The sequence below is a fragment of the Danio aesculapii genome, chromosome 5 (assembly GCF_903798145.1).
Source record: "Danio aesculapii chromosome 5, fDanAes4.1, whole genome shotgun sequence".
In the NCBI taxonomy this organism is placed as follows: domain Eukaryota; kingdom Metazoa; phylum Chordata; class Actinopteri; order Cypriniformes; family Danionidae; genus Danio; species Danio aesculapii.
In genome coordinates, this window is record NC_079439.1 from 66569211 (window position 1) to 66585336 (window position 16126).

Sequence of the window (16126 nt, forward strand, 5' to 3'; positions counted from 1 at the left end):
CTTCCACGCTGTTCTGTGATGACAACCCAGCATACACATTTTTAGGCATTAAATAAATTATATTTAATATTTAATCCTTGGCTCCTGTATGAGTGCATTGTTTTTTATGATGGTATAACCGTATTGAAACTAAAAACGTTGCTATTTTTAGATCCCGCTGTATACCATATTACCGCCCAAGCCTAATGAGCATACTGTATGAGTACACGAGTAGCAGTGACAATATACAGCCATAACGCACTGCTGCGTGTGTGTTATTGTGTTTATACAACAGTTTGATGGCATAATGGTGTATATAAAAAAGAAAATCCCTAAAAACCCTTTTGTACGAGGAACTACTTTCCACTTTTGAGCTAGTGTTTGAATGATTCTCTAGCGTAATGTCTAAAGTGATGACAAAACAGGTGATTTTGCTCACATTTTAAAATTATAAGGCTGAACGGTATGAAATGCCATCAGTCTAGAGCAGTGGTAGGCAAAAACTTAGTCCTGGGGGTCCGGTGTCCTGCAGATTTAGGCGCCGACTTTAGCGCCAACACTAATCAAACACACCTGAACATGCTAATCAGTGTCTTCGAGATCACTAGAAATCTATAAGCAGGTGTGCTTGATTAGAGTTGGAGCTAAACTGTGCAGGACACCGGCCCTCCAGGACTGAGTTTGCCCACCCCTGGTCTAGAGACATTAGAGACAGTATTTCTCTGTTGCGATCGGGATATAACAATAATTAACCCTGAAAAAGCCAAAGCAAAGCAACACTACCAGATTACTATGGTATAAATACAGCACTGCAAGATACAAAAGAGGGAGATCGACTTAGAAAGTCACTTAGCAGTTTTATAATGGTTTAAACTGCTGTAGTTTGAAATTATGCTAAGTTTTTCTCCTCTAAGGGCTTATTATGTGGTCTCTGTCGCCATCTTGTGGCGGAGCATCAACCGTCTTTGCTCTGCTCAGTATGAGTATGATGGATGCCAACATGCTGTATCTCCGAAATTATAAACATTTTAAAAAGACACTATCCTAATAAAAAAAACTGCATAGTTTCAATCTAAACAACTATGTTGTCGCCTAAAAAAGCCTCAAAAGTACATTATGTGTCCAACAGCTGCAATATTTGTCAAACTGTAGTGAGTTTATTGATCTGCTGTCACCTCTATGTGGGTGGAGTAATACAGAAGGGTGAAGAAGCTGTAGGAGTTCTGATATTGCAGAATATCGCATGGCTATCAGCCAATCAGATTCAAGAACCAGACAGAACTGTTGTATATATTATATTATATTATATTATATTATATTATATTATATTATATTATATTATATTATATTATATTATATTATATTATATTATATTATCTCAAATAGATTATGTGTAGGTATGTTTTGTTTGCTAGATCACGTGGTGTGTGAAGAGGAGTTCAAGTATGCCATGCTGGCCCTGAACTGTGTGTGTCCCGCCACCTCTACACTGGTCACCCTGCTGGTGCACACGTCTCGAGGACAGTGAGTACTGACATTTTCCCTCTTACGTACGATGTGTGTTTCCTGAAATTCTCTTTAATTCACTCAATGTTTAACAGTGAATAATGGCTCATTGCGCAACCTTTCCAGCTCTGTGATCTCTAACAAATAATGCTGTCACTAATAATTAGTCTGAGCAGATTTGCGAGAAGAGCTGATCAATGCCATTAAACTCACCATGATCAATCATCAGATGGACACCTGAGTAAACTGTTTCACCTTTTCAAAAGTGCTCACACAATTAGCCAAACAGGAGTCTATGCACAAAATGAAGATGTTCTTCAAAACTTCCCAAACTCTTTTTGTAATTTATACTATACAAATGGCAAAAACAATACATTTTTAGGACGTTTTTTTTATTGACCAACTCATTTCAGAACAGGCTAATGATAAATAATTTTTTTGCTATATTTATTTTGGAATATAGAACATCTTATCATAAAATATGATATTTGACAATATGATATATAAAATATGACAATTTAATCTTTTTAGTAAAAATTGTAGTAAAAAGGGATTGATTGGTTCTATTTTTGTTAGTAAATAGGAAAAATTTAGCTGTATTTATCCGTGAATTATTATTATTTATATATATATATATATATATATATATATATATATATATATATATATATATATATATATATATATATATATATATATATATATATATATATATATATATTCATTCATTAATTTTCTTTTCGGCTTAGTCCCCTTATTAATCCGGTGTCGCCACTGCAGAATGAACCGCCAACTTATCCAGCACATGTTTCACGCAGCGGATGCCCTTCCAGCTGCAACCCATCTCTGGGAAACATCCATACACACTCATTTACACTCATACACTATGGACAATTTAGCCTACCCAATTCACCTGTACCACATATCTTTGGACTGTGGGGGAAACCGGAGCACCCGGGGGAAACCCACGCGAACGCAGGGAGAACAATCAAACTCCACACAGAAACGCCAACTGACCCAGCCGAGGCTCGAATGAGAGACCTTGCTGTGAGGCAACAGCACTACCTACTGCGCCACTGCGTTGCCCCTATATATATATATATATATATATATATATATATATATATATATATATATATATATAATTGATTAAATATATATATATTTTTTGATGGGTTTGCAACCACTGGTCTAGAGTAATTATCGTTGTGTGAACAATTTTAAAAATGTGGCCGAAGTATTGCACAATGCTTGTTAGCAGTTGAAAAAAACGAATATGTGACATTTTCCAAACCCATTGTCACAATCTCCAGCGATCTAACCTGTGCAGATCACTGGAGAATTACACATCTGCCACTCTAATGAACTACACCTCCCATCATGCACCTTATACACACCAGTTTCTGATTCCCCCTGATTACACACACACAGTTGGATGTTCATGGTGGACTGATAACCAAGGCTATAAACACAGCACAAAGTCTCCAGCTTTCAGTGCAATCAGGTAGAGAACTGGGACTGGAACTGGAACCGAAACTGGAACCGTAACTTGTGCTTGTGTTTGTATCTGTGTCTGTTGCACGATGGGATTTATAGTTCATATCAGTGGCAGAACTGTAGTTCTCCAGCAATCTGCAACTGCTAGATCACTGGTTATCATAACACACATGTTGTTCGCCCTTCATGCAGATCACTTTATGTAAACATATTGAAATGCTCCACCAGCATTGTAGAATTTTTTTTTATTTTTTTTTATTATTTATGTATGTTGTGAAGTCCATGTTGCTGTAGTCTTTCTTACACTAATCCAAATATAATTAGCTGTATTGTGACTACAAATGAAACCAACATTATAATATAGGTCTTACATTTCATTTATAACGGTGATTTAAAAAGTCTTAACCTTTTACTTGGTGAAACCTGATCCCACTATAACAGTAATACCGTGAAGTTACGAGTGGGATCTTTGTGTTTGTGTTTTCAGAGAAGGTCAGACGTCTCCAGAACAGTGGCAGAGGACGTACGGTCGCTGCTCAGGGAATGAAGTTTATCACATCCGTTTGATGGACAGCAAGTTTTTTGGAGAATATGATGGGAAGAGTTTCACTTATGCCTCCTTCCACGCACACAAGAAGTAAGTGACTGTGAAACATTATTGACTCACTGTGTACTGTACGTAAAGTGTTGCATTAAAAAAAACTATAACAAATCCTTACAACAAATTGATAATTGCATTTATAGCGCACATGCATACATCTTATCCTCCATCAGACTGAGGATGCTAACATTTTGCATGCTTCTCTTGTAAAAAGTTTGTTTTTCCTTCCATTATTGCCATTCTGCTGAGCACTTTAGCACTTTTTTTTTCTTTAAAATGCTACTGTTCAAAGGTTTGGAAAATGCTTGTTTCGGAAAGAAGTCTTTTATACTCCCCAATTCATATACCTCATATTCCTATTCCTCAAAACATACACAAAATGAGGAGGCACCTCATTAGGTCACCATCGTAAACTGAATGATATCATGATTGGTACTGCCGGCAAACAAAATTTTACTGAAAGCTCATTTTTTGAGATATAGGGTTGTATTTTAATAATTTAAGTCAGAGCTATTCAATTGGTGACCCGCAGGCCAAACCTGTGACAGACAAAGGAAACATCAAAAGCATGCAGTGTTGGTGGGCCTCCAGGATCGTGGTTGAGAAACACTGCCATATGTTGATGCATTCGTCTCCCAAACCCCACAGGCGGACAAATCTAAACTTGTTTCTAATAAAACAAATATAAATATGCATATAATAAATAATGCTAATAATAATAATAACATTATACAAATGCAAATAGTCATGAATAAGCTGAAAAAGCTGAAGAAGGCATGTTCGTAGTGGCTTTTATATTTATGTCGAAATAATAATAATTTTTGTAATATTTTAGTCCTTTAATTTTTTCCATATGTAAAGATATTTGTGTATTTGCGCTACATCCTGTGTGCATTAAGCAATGTGTAAGTGTTTGGACCTGCATAGTTGCATAACTTACGTGCTCTGTGCTGGACTTTAGACCAGCTTTCAGTTGGTCAGTGATGCGGCCTATTTCAGTTCCTCAAAATAGCAATGCGCCTAAAATGCGCCTTAACACACCTCCTTTTAAGACCAGCACACCCATGAGTCCACAAAGTGGCGTAAATGGATTTGCTATTTAAACAACATGGTGCAAACCGTGAAAATTAGGGTTGCGTTGGTCTGAAAACACATCTTGCACCTTATTGCGCCATGTGTATGATAGGACATATCAACTTAAAATTTGGGCTAAATTTAGGCTAAATGGTTTTGTAAAATGCATATTGTCATTCATTCATTTTATTTTCGGCTTAGACCCTTTATTAACCTGGGGTCGCCACAGCGGAATGAACCGCCATCTTATCCCGCATATTTTTTTACGCAGCGGATGCCCTTCCAACCACAACCCATCACTGGGAAACATCCATACACATTCACACACACTCATACACTATGGTCAATTTTAGCATACCCAATTCACCTGTATCATATCGTCACCTTTGAATTATAAGGTTCTATCTGCGTTCTGAATGCTTTTGAGATATTGAGCTTCAAAGATTTTGCATTCCATATAACAAACAATGTGTGTGTAACAGTTCTCTTTCATTCATTAACATGACAGAGACCCTAAATGCTCTCTAAATGTAAATGATCAAAGTTCTCTTACATTTGCAAATTGGAGTAAAAAAAACATGGTAAATGCAGATAGAACCTTCTCATTCTGAAAAGTCATTTTCCACTTGGAATTTGAAGGATCTATCTGACAGATCATTCATTGAAGCATTACTTTTCAAGAGATACAATCCAAAAATATATAAGTTGGTGTTGTAAAAATATGTTGATGCTTGAGAAAGTTGCATTTGTGCTCTCTATAACATTTATTTAATGTATTAGGATGAATATTTTTACTTGTTCAAATTTAACATACAAGGCTGTGTTAAATATTTTATCCAGTGCAGATGTTTATTTTATGTAATTAATATGGTCATAATTATTCAACTTTATGCTTTATATGAATTATATTTATTGTATTTTATGCTATATTTATTGAATAATATGCCCCATGAATTAAATTTAGTATTTGCCCTTCAAGGCTTAATATTAAATTTAAAGACTTTAAAAGAAAACAGACTATGAGCAAATGAGTTTAATAAACACTGAATTGTGTTTCACTGACTATACAAACACAAATAAAAATATTTTACATTTAATATATACATTTTTTTAAATATTTCGTTTCTATTTCGACAGTGTAAGATTTAAAATTCCATCTCAATGTCAAAAAATGCTTCTAAATCATCACATTTACACACTTCTCAATTATTAAGTCGACTCTGATTTTGTATGATTTTTGGGTTTCTTTCTGGTTCTTCCCGCTGTCAATGGAGCAGTCCGGCAAAATGACAAAGGAAGCTGATCCTGATTGGTCCTCGTGCGTGCATTAAAAATGCTGATTGGCTCACAGAAAGAACCTTATAGAGTTCAACTTTGTAGATAAACCGTTTTTGTTTTTTAAATAAAAAGTCTTAAAATGTAAACAACTTATAAAAAAATATCACATAATGTAAATAAGATGTCATTTAATAGGAATATATGAATAACTCAATTTTGACAAAAATGTCAGGTAGAACCTTATAATTCTAAGGTGACGATATGTCTTTGGACTGTGGGAGAAACCGGAACACCCGGAGGAAACCCACGCGAACACGGAAAACTGCATATTTTCTTTAATATATTAAAATAACATGTATTGCTTTATTATGGTAAACTTAAAGACACTTTTGTTTTATTTAGCTGTTTAACCTTTTTCAATTCAGTTAGAATCTGACAAGAACAAGCTTAAATCTATGCATCGAAAGCATTCAAAATTGGAAATCGTTTACTGTAAGATGAACATGTCATATTCATGAATGTGTTCAAAAAGGCAACAGTTTTTGTTTTCACTCAGGTATGGTGTGTGTCTAATCGGCACAAAGAGAGAAGACAACAAGAGCATTCTGCTGAACCCCGGCCCTCGCCACATAATGTCCGCCACAGACACCTGCTACTACATCAACATCACCAAAGAGGAGAACTCAGCCTTCATCTTTAAGCAGGAGGAGAAGCACAGTAAAGGGTTATCGGCCGCCGGCGTGTACGACGCTCCGTCTCGCCTCCCAGTGCAGAGCATCATCGCCAGCATGGGTGAGAAGATCTACCTGAACTTAAAACACAGACTAATGCTGATGATACACAGGGCAACATTTTGAGCAATAAATGGGTAAACAGGTGAGACTCGGGGTAACTAATTAGGGCAATGGGTTACAGATACAAAACTGCTGCCCATTCTTTTTACAATACTGTTGCTCAGTGGTTAGCACTGCGCCTCACAAGAAGGTGGCTGGTTCAAGTCCCAGCTGGGCCAGTTGGCATTTCTGTGTGGACTTTGCATGTTCTCCCCATGTTGGTGTGAGTTTCCTCTGGATGCTCCAAAGACATCCGCTATAGGTGAATTGGGTAAACTAAATTGTGCATAGTGTATGTGTACGTGTGTGAATGTGAGAGTGTATGGGCGTTTCCTAGTTCTGGGTTGTGGCTGGAAGGGCATCCGCTGCGTAAAACATATGCTGGAATAGTTGGCGGTTCATTCTGCTGTGGCAACCCTTGATAAATAAGGGACTAAGCTGAAGGAAAATGAATGAATGAATGAATGAATGAATGGATGAACATCACTCTGCATTGTCCAATAAAAGTTGCCCTCTGTATCATAAGCATAAGAATTTATAAAGCTGCAATATGCTCTTCTGTCCCACGGTGCCTAAGTGATATTGAAAATAAAATGTGTGACATGAAGTTTAAAGGTCCTGTGAGACTAAAATAAAGATTTTGGATGTTAGTATCAGTATGTTCGTTTTAAGGATATCTAATAGCTAGTGTGCTACAAAATTCATGTTTAGAAGATGTTTCAAAGATTGTAGTTGTCACTTTCTTTCATGTCACCTATTCAGATTCTCATCAAATCTTCTGACCAATCAAATGCTTTCTAGTATCTGCCATGCCCCGCCTCTTTCAAGACGCTTCTCATTTGTTTTTCATTTGATTTGTCTGATTTCAACCACTCTCACTGGCAGAGCGGTGATAAAACAAAACGCTATTGGCTGTTTTTTTTAAAAGGGGAGGGATTAGTCTGTGTCCCACCCTCTGTTTAGGTTTCAGTTGAGATTATTTCAAACATTGAACAAAAAAGTGCATTTCAAAGCACTCTTTGGGGGGATGTTGGTATCAATATTGTGTTTTTAAGGTTGTCTATTATATATAAGGTTAAATAAAAAAACATTCACACAGATATATTTGTAGGAATAGCCAAAAATGGTCAAAATTATCATTAGAGTTATCACCAAAAATCATCCAATATTAAGTAAATATTAATTTACGTCCGTGAAGATGTCAATTTAAATTTAAATGTCCTAATCTAAATGTATAAATTTCTAAATATCAAAATGTTTGATTAGTAATATGCACTTCTACACTGATACAAAATTTTTATTTTTTTATTTTTGGAACCTGAAGTTGAATGAAAAACTGTATTTATTAATTTTTTCCTCAATATTTCTAAATTAAATTAAATAGCGTTGGCATATTTTTAAAAAGCAAATCGGCTGTGAGGGCGAAGATCACAAAGTGTAATCTGTAAACATGTAATCTGTAAACATGACTGCTCTTAGCTTTTCTTCTCCCCTAAATTGACATTTTTGGACATTTCATGATGCATGAGATACTACATATTTGGTTAACCAATCGGCAGAAAGGGGCAGCTCATGACTGCCCACATGCCCCCCAAAAAATGAATAAATATGTATTTTTGTCTCACTATTTTGTTTTCTCTTTGTTTTTATCTTTACGTTTTGAGTTGAAAACAGAATAACAGACGAGTTTGTTTTTTTAACCTATAGAAAAAACTGAATAAACAAAATATTTATGTTTTTTTACATGTTTTATTTTCCACATCAAGTAGAATATGCGAATGATCAGATGATACACTGATCCAGACCATACAATAAAGCTTATTTATTCCATTTTCAGATGATGTATATATCTCAAATTGGCAAAATTGATCCCTATGACTGCTTTTGTGGCCTATTGTCACATACAGTATAAACCCCTTTCACACAGATTATTTCCCAGAAAAGTCTGTATGTGTGAAAGACACCATATAGTGTACTTCAAAACAATGAAAGAATTAGCATTTACAAGATGTGAGTGCTGAAAACTTAAATTATGTCATCATGTTTCAGTTAAAATTACACCACACATCAAATAAATCTGTGCAAGGCACTTCAGGGGGCCTTTAAACATTAGTGTTGTTATTCTGACATAACACAACCTAAAAAAATTACACAAGTTTTATTCTGTTTACTTCATTGCCACCGCAGGGTTGATTTAATGCCATTTCCATATGGTTGCCATATGCCAGTTAGTAACATTCAGAAGCAGGGTGAGTTGATTAAAATACAGAAGGCTTTGCTAGTCGTGCTCATGATAAAATATATCCTTTCTTTCGTTGTTTTCCCTTTTGTCAAAGTTGATCAGTCTACTTCATATGGTAAGTCTGAGCATGCGGTTTCCTTAGCTTTAGAGACACAGTTCAATGTCATAAGACATCATTAGCGGATGTCTGTGTAAATGTTAGCATTTACAGAAACCTTTATCTCCTGCTCATTCCTGCTACTTGAACTCTCAGATGAAGTCGTTTGTCCTGTTTTATATAGCAAATGAGATTAGTGGGTTTTTTTTTTAATTGAGCTTGAAAAATGCACTTGCATGTGTAATATATGCCGGGTATGGCAAGCCATTTAAACATTTAATATCTAAACAATTCTTATATATTTTATACTACTAGCACCATTTTTAGATACTTTGTTTTGCATTAGCTACTAGTGCTTATTCATTAGATACTATTCTTTACATACAGGTGTGTATTCTTTAGTTAATAATATCTTTTTAAAAGATGCTAGTGGGCAACGTGATGATGCAGTGGATAGCGCTGTTGCTTCACAGCGAGAAGGTCGCTGATTCGAGCCTCGGCTGGGTCAGTTGACATTTCTGTGTGGAATTTGCATTAGTCCCAGATTAATAAAGAGACTAAGCCGAAAAGAAAATGAATGAATGAATGAATGAATGAATAAATGAATGAATGAAGATGCTAGTATGTACACTGAAAATGCTGTAAAATTTACAGTATTACTGGCAATTTTGGTTGCCAATAATGCTGCAAAATTTACAAGTGCACTGTAAATAACAATTACAATTGTGCTGTAAAACTACAGCACAGTTGTAATTGTTAATTTAGACTCAACGGCCACTTTATTAGGTACACCTTACTAGTACCAGGTTGGACCCCATTTTGCCTTCAGAACTGCCTTAATCCTTCATAGCATAGATTCAACAAGATACTGTAAATATTCCTCAGAGATTTTGGTCCATATTGACATGATAGCATCACGCAGTTGCGGCAGATTTGTCGGCTGCACATCCATGATGCGAATCCCCCGTTCCACCACATCCCAAAGAATTGAGATCTGCTGACTGTGGAGGCCATTTGAGTACAGTGAACTCATTGTCATGTTCAAGAAACCAGTGTGAGTAGATTCGCGCTTAATGACATTGCGCATTATCCTGGTGGAAGTAGCCATCAGAAGATGGGTTGGCATTCAGAGATGCTCTTTTGCAGACCTCGGTTTTAACGAGTGGTTATTTGAGTTACTATAGGGTATATGCCGAGCTAGTGTGTTTCCCATACTGATAAACTTCCAGTGACCTGTTATTGTGAGTTTTTTCCATTTTATACAGTTCCTTTTACAGCATCGATGTTGTAATGTAATTCAAATACAATCAGTTAAACAGACTTTGGCATTCATTTAGTTGCTCAAGCTTAAAACGAGACAAAAAGCTGTTTACTCGCACGCGCCCGTCAGAATCGGCAGACTAGCGCAGAAGCTCCATTGAATATACTGGGGTAAAATAAATGCTCATATTATAAAGACAGGGCAAGGAAAAATGGTATTTAATGCAGTGCTTCTTGTACAATCTGAGACCCACTTTATATCGGATATCACTCAGCCGCTCACTGCATATTTTGTCTATTCTGACCATTCTCTGTAAACCCTAGAGATGGTTGTGCGTGAAAATCTCAGTAGATCAGCAGTTTCTGAAATACTCAGACCAGCCCGTCTGGCACCAACAACCATGCCACGTTCAAAGTCACTTAAATCACCTTTCTTCCCCATTCTGATGCTCAGTTTGAAGTGAAGCAGATCGTCTTGACCATGTCTAAATGCATTGAGTTGCTGCCATGTGATAGGCTGATTAGAAAGTTGCAATAATGAGCAGTTGGACAGGTGTACCTAATAAAGTGGCCCCCGTGTTCGTGTGGGTTTCCATCAGGTGCTCTGGTTTCCCCCACAAGTCCAAACACATGCGCTAAAGGTGAATTGGGTTGGCTAAATTGTCTGTAGCGCATGTGTGTGAATGAGAGTGTATGGGGCTTTCCCAGTGATGGGTTGCAGCTGCAAGGGCATCCGCTGCGTAAAACATATGCTGGATAAGTTGGCAGTTCATTGCGCTGTGGCGACCCCTGATTAATAAAGGGACTGATCCGAAATAGAAAATGTATGAATGGATTTTAAATGACTTGCCATATCGCTGGTCTACTATCCAGCACAATGAATTATATATGTATCTATATACTGTATAAGGATTTAATCCATTCTGTTTCCTCACATTTTTCCTCATAACTGCCTTTAACATTTCCCAAAGCAACAGTGTTCTGCACAGCCACCAATTTTCCCTTAAATACATTTTCTTCACTTCAGCGTTTTTCAATTAAACCTCACAACGCTTAAAGATTTTGGTTGCAAAGCACTGATTTGAAATGTGCAAATCAGTGTTCATTCATATATATATAAAAATAGCAGTGAATCAGGGTTAAGGTCAACTTCAGTGATTAATCTTATAATTAAACATTCATAGCATTTACTAAACCAATTTTCCTAATAATCCACACACATTTACTTTTTTTTTTTTCATATTTTAACTAATTGCACTAATTAAAATGAACTGGAATTGACCTAAATTCTGAGACATGTCAGCCAAAAATGAATGTTCACAATGTAGTATTTTTATTTACTTTTTGCCTGTTGTCATTGCACTGAAATAGCACAAAAGCAACTGGCATTTCAAATCAAATACACATAAACACATTAAGTGTATGTACTTTTCTCATGCTGAACTTTCCTAAACGCTCAGCTAAAGAAGAACACTTGACCTCTTGTCTTTGCAGGAACTGTGGCCATCGACCTGCAGAACCCGGATCCACCGGCTGACAGCAATAAACTGGCTCTGCCCACAGAGAACGGAGCGGGCAGCCGCAGACCCAGCATTGCCCCTGTGCTGGAGATCGCAGACTCCTCTGCCATCCTGCCCTGTGATCTCCTCAACGACCCCTCAGAAGACGAGACCAACCAATCAGATGAGGATGGAGCGCCAGCCATAGAGTAAGTAAGCCTGTGGAATGTATTGAAAATGAATGCGATATCTCAGGGGAGGCTCAATAGAGTCATTTGTCTTTGACTTTTTTTAAAGCAGAAGGAATTGAGCTTTTAATCATAAGGCTTGTTGTGCTAATACTTTTCTTTTTTTCGACTGGCAGAAAATAAAAGGGTTTATAAATTCTGCTTGCATTACTGTTTGAAGTATGAGGTTGGTAAAATATAGTCCTGTTAAACAATTTATCATGACTAATGGCATACAAAATAAAAGTCTGCATTTGCATAATTTTGTTTATAGAAAATATTTATTTATATTTATGTATAAAATATATATACAGTATTTATTAGCTCCCTTTGAAATTTATTATAAACTCCAAATTATAAATATTTCCCAAATGATGTTTAAGACAGCAAGGAAATTTTCACAGTATGGTTGTGCGTGAAAATCCCAGTAGATCAGCAGTTTCTGAAATACTCAGACCAGCCCATCTGAAACCAACAACCATGCCTCATTCAAAGTCACATAAATCACCTTTCTTCCCCATTCTGATGCTCGGTTTGAACTGCAGCAGATTGTCTTGATCATGTCTACATGCCTAAATGCATTGAGTTGCTGCCATGTGATTGACTTAGAAATTTGCATAAACGAGCAGTTGAGCAGGTGTATCTAATAAAGTGGCCGATTATTGTAAATATACACAGTACACACACATATATTATGTAAACACAAACTATTAGTCGCTATTAATAGTTAAACAGCACTATTTTTTAAAGACGTCTTTTTTTATCACTGCATTTATTGCAAATACAGTCGAAACTCTAAAATTAGATTTCAGCTTTTACTACATGACTTAACTGTCACATTATTATTAAAAGATAAATCAAATATGCTGATTTGGCTATCAAATAACATGTTAAAATAGCTGCAAACATACATATTGCAGTGGGAAATCACTACCTAAAAGCAATGGAGTGCTGAGAAATGGCCAAATACTGTATGTGTTTATGTAGTTGCTAGGGTATTTGAAATGGTTGCTATACTCTGGCAATGCAGTTCTATATGTCAAAATAAGAGAGATTTTATCAGCTTGAATGAAAAGAACCTAAACCCAGTCCGTCTATAGTGTTCCTTTGCTGAGATATGGCATGTTACTGTTGTTATATGGTTGTTTAAGTGCTATAAATGGTTGCATATAAATTAATTTAAAACAAACATCTTACAGACCTCAAACTTTTAAAGAGCAGTCTATATAATGTTAATATGTAGTTACATCTTTATGTCTTATGCTCTATCTAGTGTGATTGTTGAATTACATTTCATAGCTTTCAGGAAGATCAGATGAACCCTAAACATATTAGTTGCTATCAGCCTTTCAGCGGTGGTGCTGTGGATTAGAGTTTGCTTATGTCAGTCAGAGCCGGAAGACATGTTCACTCATTCTCTCTCACACACACAGCATTGATAAAGACTTTAAAAGATAAATCTCTTTCCAAGCAGCACTGAGAGTTTCTCGCCGCAGGACTGTTCTGCTCCTGTGTCTCCTAATTCTTCCTCTGGTGAACAGAACATGTTTGCTGTACTGAGCAGGAAAACATTTAGTATGCTCACAGCGCCCTCTACTGATCATGTACATCTAGTGCTTTCAAAAATAAAGCTTTTGGAGATTGATTAGTATCTGATTACTAGTACTGTTTAAACTTTGACATTGGCTAAATATTTGTGCGTTTTTGAGTAGTGCTATTAAACGATTTATCGTGACTAATGACATACAAAATAAATGTCTGCATGTACATCATTTTCTGTCTGTTCTGTGTGTGTATGCATATACAGGTGTAGAAAATTTTACAGTTACAGTTTTTAGTCAGAATTATTAGCCCCCTTTGATTTTTTTTTTTGATTTTTTTTTTAATATTTGCCAAATTTTGTTTAACAGAGGAAGGAAATTTCCACAGTATGTTCGATAATATTTTTTCTTCTTATTTTTTTTATTTCGGCTAGAATAAAAGCAGATTTACATTTTTTATGAACCATTTTAAGGTCAAAATTATTAGCCCCTTTAAGCTGTTTTTTTTCAATAGTCTACAGAACAAACCATCATTATACAATAACTTCCCTAATTACCCTAACCTGCCTAGTTAACCTAATTGCCCTAGTTAAGCCTTTAAATGTCACTTTTAGCTGTATAGAAATGTCCTGAAAAATATCTAGTCAAATATTATTTACTGTCATCATGACAAACATAAAATAAATCAGTTATTAGAAATGAGTTATTAAAACTATTATGTTTAGAAATGTGTTGAAGAAAATCTTATCGTTAAACAGAAATAGGGGAAAAATATACAGGGAGCCTAATAATTCAGGGGGGCTAATAATTCTGACTTCAACTGTATATGTTTAGACATAATATTTATATGTAACAAAATTCTATATAAACATTAATGTCAATATTTTATTAGTATATACATGTATGTGTGCACATATTTACTTGCACATATATTGTATGTAAACACAAACATTTATTTTGTATTCGATTAGTCACTATAAATAGTTAAACAGCACTATTTTTATATTTATCATCAATGCTGCATTTACTGAATTACAAATATGGTAAAAATTAAAGTGATTTTTCAGCTGCATTAATACATGACTTTAATATGACGTTTTTTAATGATAAGATATGTTATGCTATGTGCCATCTCGAGATGCACATTTTAAAGGGATGAACTATAAAATGGAAGATATACACTCACCGACCATTTTATTAGGTACACCTTACTAGAACCGGGTTGGACCCCTTTTTGCCTTCCGAATTGCCTTAATCCTTCGGGCATAGATTCAACAAGGTATATGGTCCATATTGACATGATAGCATCACACAGTTGCTGCAGATTTGTCGGCTGCACATCCATGATGTGAATCTCCCGTTTCACCACATCCCAGAGGTGCTCTATTGGATTGAGCTCTGGTGACTGTGGAGGCCATTTTTGTACAGTGAACTCATTGCCATGTTCAAGAAACCAGTCTGAGGTGATTCACACTTTATGACATGGTACGTTATCCTGCTGAAAGTAGCTATCAGATGATGGGTACACTGCGGTCAAAAAGGGATGCACATGGTCAGCAACAGTATTCAGGTAGGCTGTGGTGTTGACACGATGCTCAATTGGTACTAATGGGCCCAAAGTGTGTCAAGAAAATATCCCCCACACCATTACACCACCACCACCAGCAGCCTGGGATCAACAAGGCATTTGCGCCCACAGAACTGCCGCTCACTGAATATTTTCTCTATTCTGACCATTCTCTGTAAACCCTAGAGATGATTATGGTTGAAAATCCCAGTAGATCAGCAGTTTCTGAAATACTCAGACCAGGACGTCTGGCACCAACAACGATGCCATATTTAAAGTCACTTAAATCACCTTTCTTCCCCATTCTGATGCTCGGTTTAAACTGCAGCAGATCGCCTTGACCATGTATACATGCCTAAATGCATTGAGTTGCTGCCATGTGATTGGCTGATTAGAATTTTGCATTAACAAGCATTACCTAATAAAGAGGCCGGTGAGTGTATATATGCAAAAATTGCTCCATTTACCCTAAAATAGTGCATTATTTGAGTGAGAAATTTTATAAGTGAGTGAGAAATCTTTTATTTGTGGGTGTACTATCCCTTTAACTCACCCCTTTTCTGCATTTTGATGTGTAGTTTGAACTAAAGCAGATTTTCTTGACCCTGTCTGCCTGTCTAAATGCACTGAATTGCAGTGAGCAGTTGAGCAGGTGTACCTAATAAACTGCTCTGTGAGTTTTAGTGCCCAGTGTTGAATAAGTGTTGAAGTGCCCAGTGTTGAATAAGTGTTGAAGTGCCCAGTGTTGAATAAATTATTATAATTAATAATCCGTGTGTTTTTTTTTATCCTGCGTCCACTTCTAGCTGTGTTAAAGGCTACCCTCCAAACTCCCCTTACATTGGAAGCTCTCCAACACTTTGCCACCTTCTGCAACAGAAGGCACCGTTTTGCTGCCTGCGACTTGACAAGGTGAGCACATAAC

General features: G+C 36.2%; 1 protein-coding gene across 5 annotated transcripts in view; it reads left to right on the forward strand.

The window, feature by feature from the left end:
- The window catches only part of kcnt1b (potassium sodium-activated channel subfamily T member 1b), a 166607-nt gene that overhangs the window by 115153 nt on the left and 35328 nt on the right, over positions 1-16126 (forward strand). For 3 of the 5 annotated variants that reach the window (XM_056458735.1, XM_056458737.1, XM_056458740.1), the window contains 6 exons: positions 1395-1503; positions 3470-3619; positions 6492-6727; positions 9105-9125; positions 11862-12075; positions 16008-16113. In XM_056458735.1, the coding sequence (XP_056314710.1) occupies positions 1395-1503; positions 3470-3619; positions 6492-6727; positions 9105-9125; positions 11862-12075; positions 16008-16113 (836 nt within the window). The remainder of the gene's footprint in view (positions 1-1394; positions 1504-3469; positions 3620-6491; positions 6728-9104; positions 9126-11861; positions 12076-16007; positions 16114-16126) is intronic. The other 2 variants (XM_056458738.1, XM_056458739.1) reach the window with 1 other exon arrangement.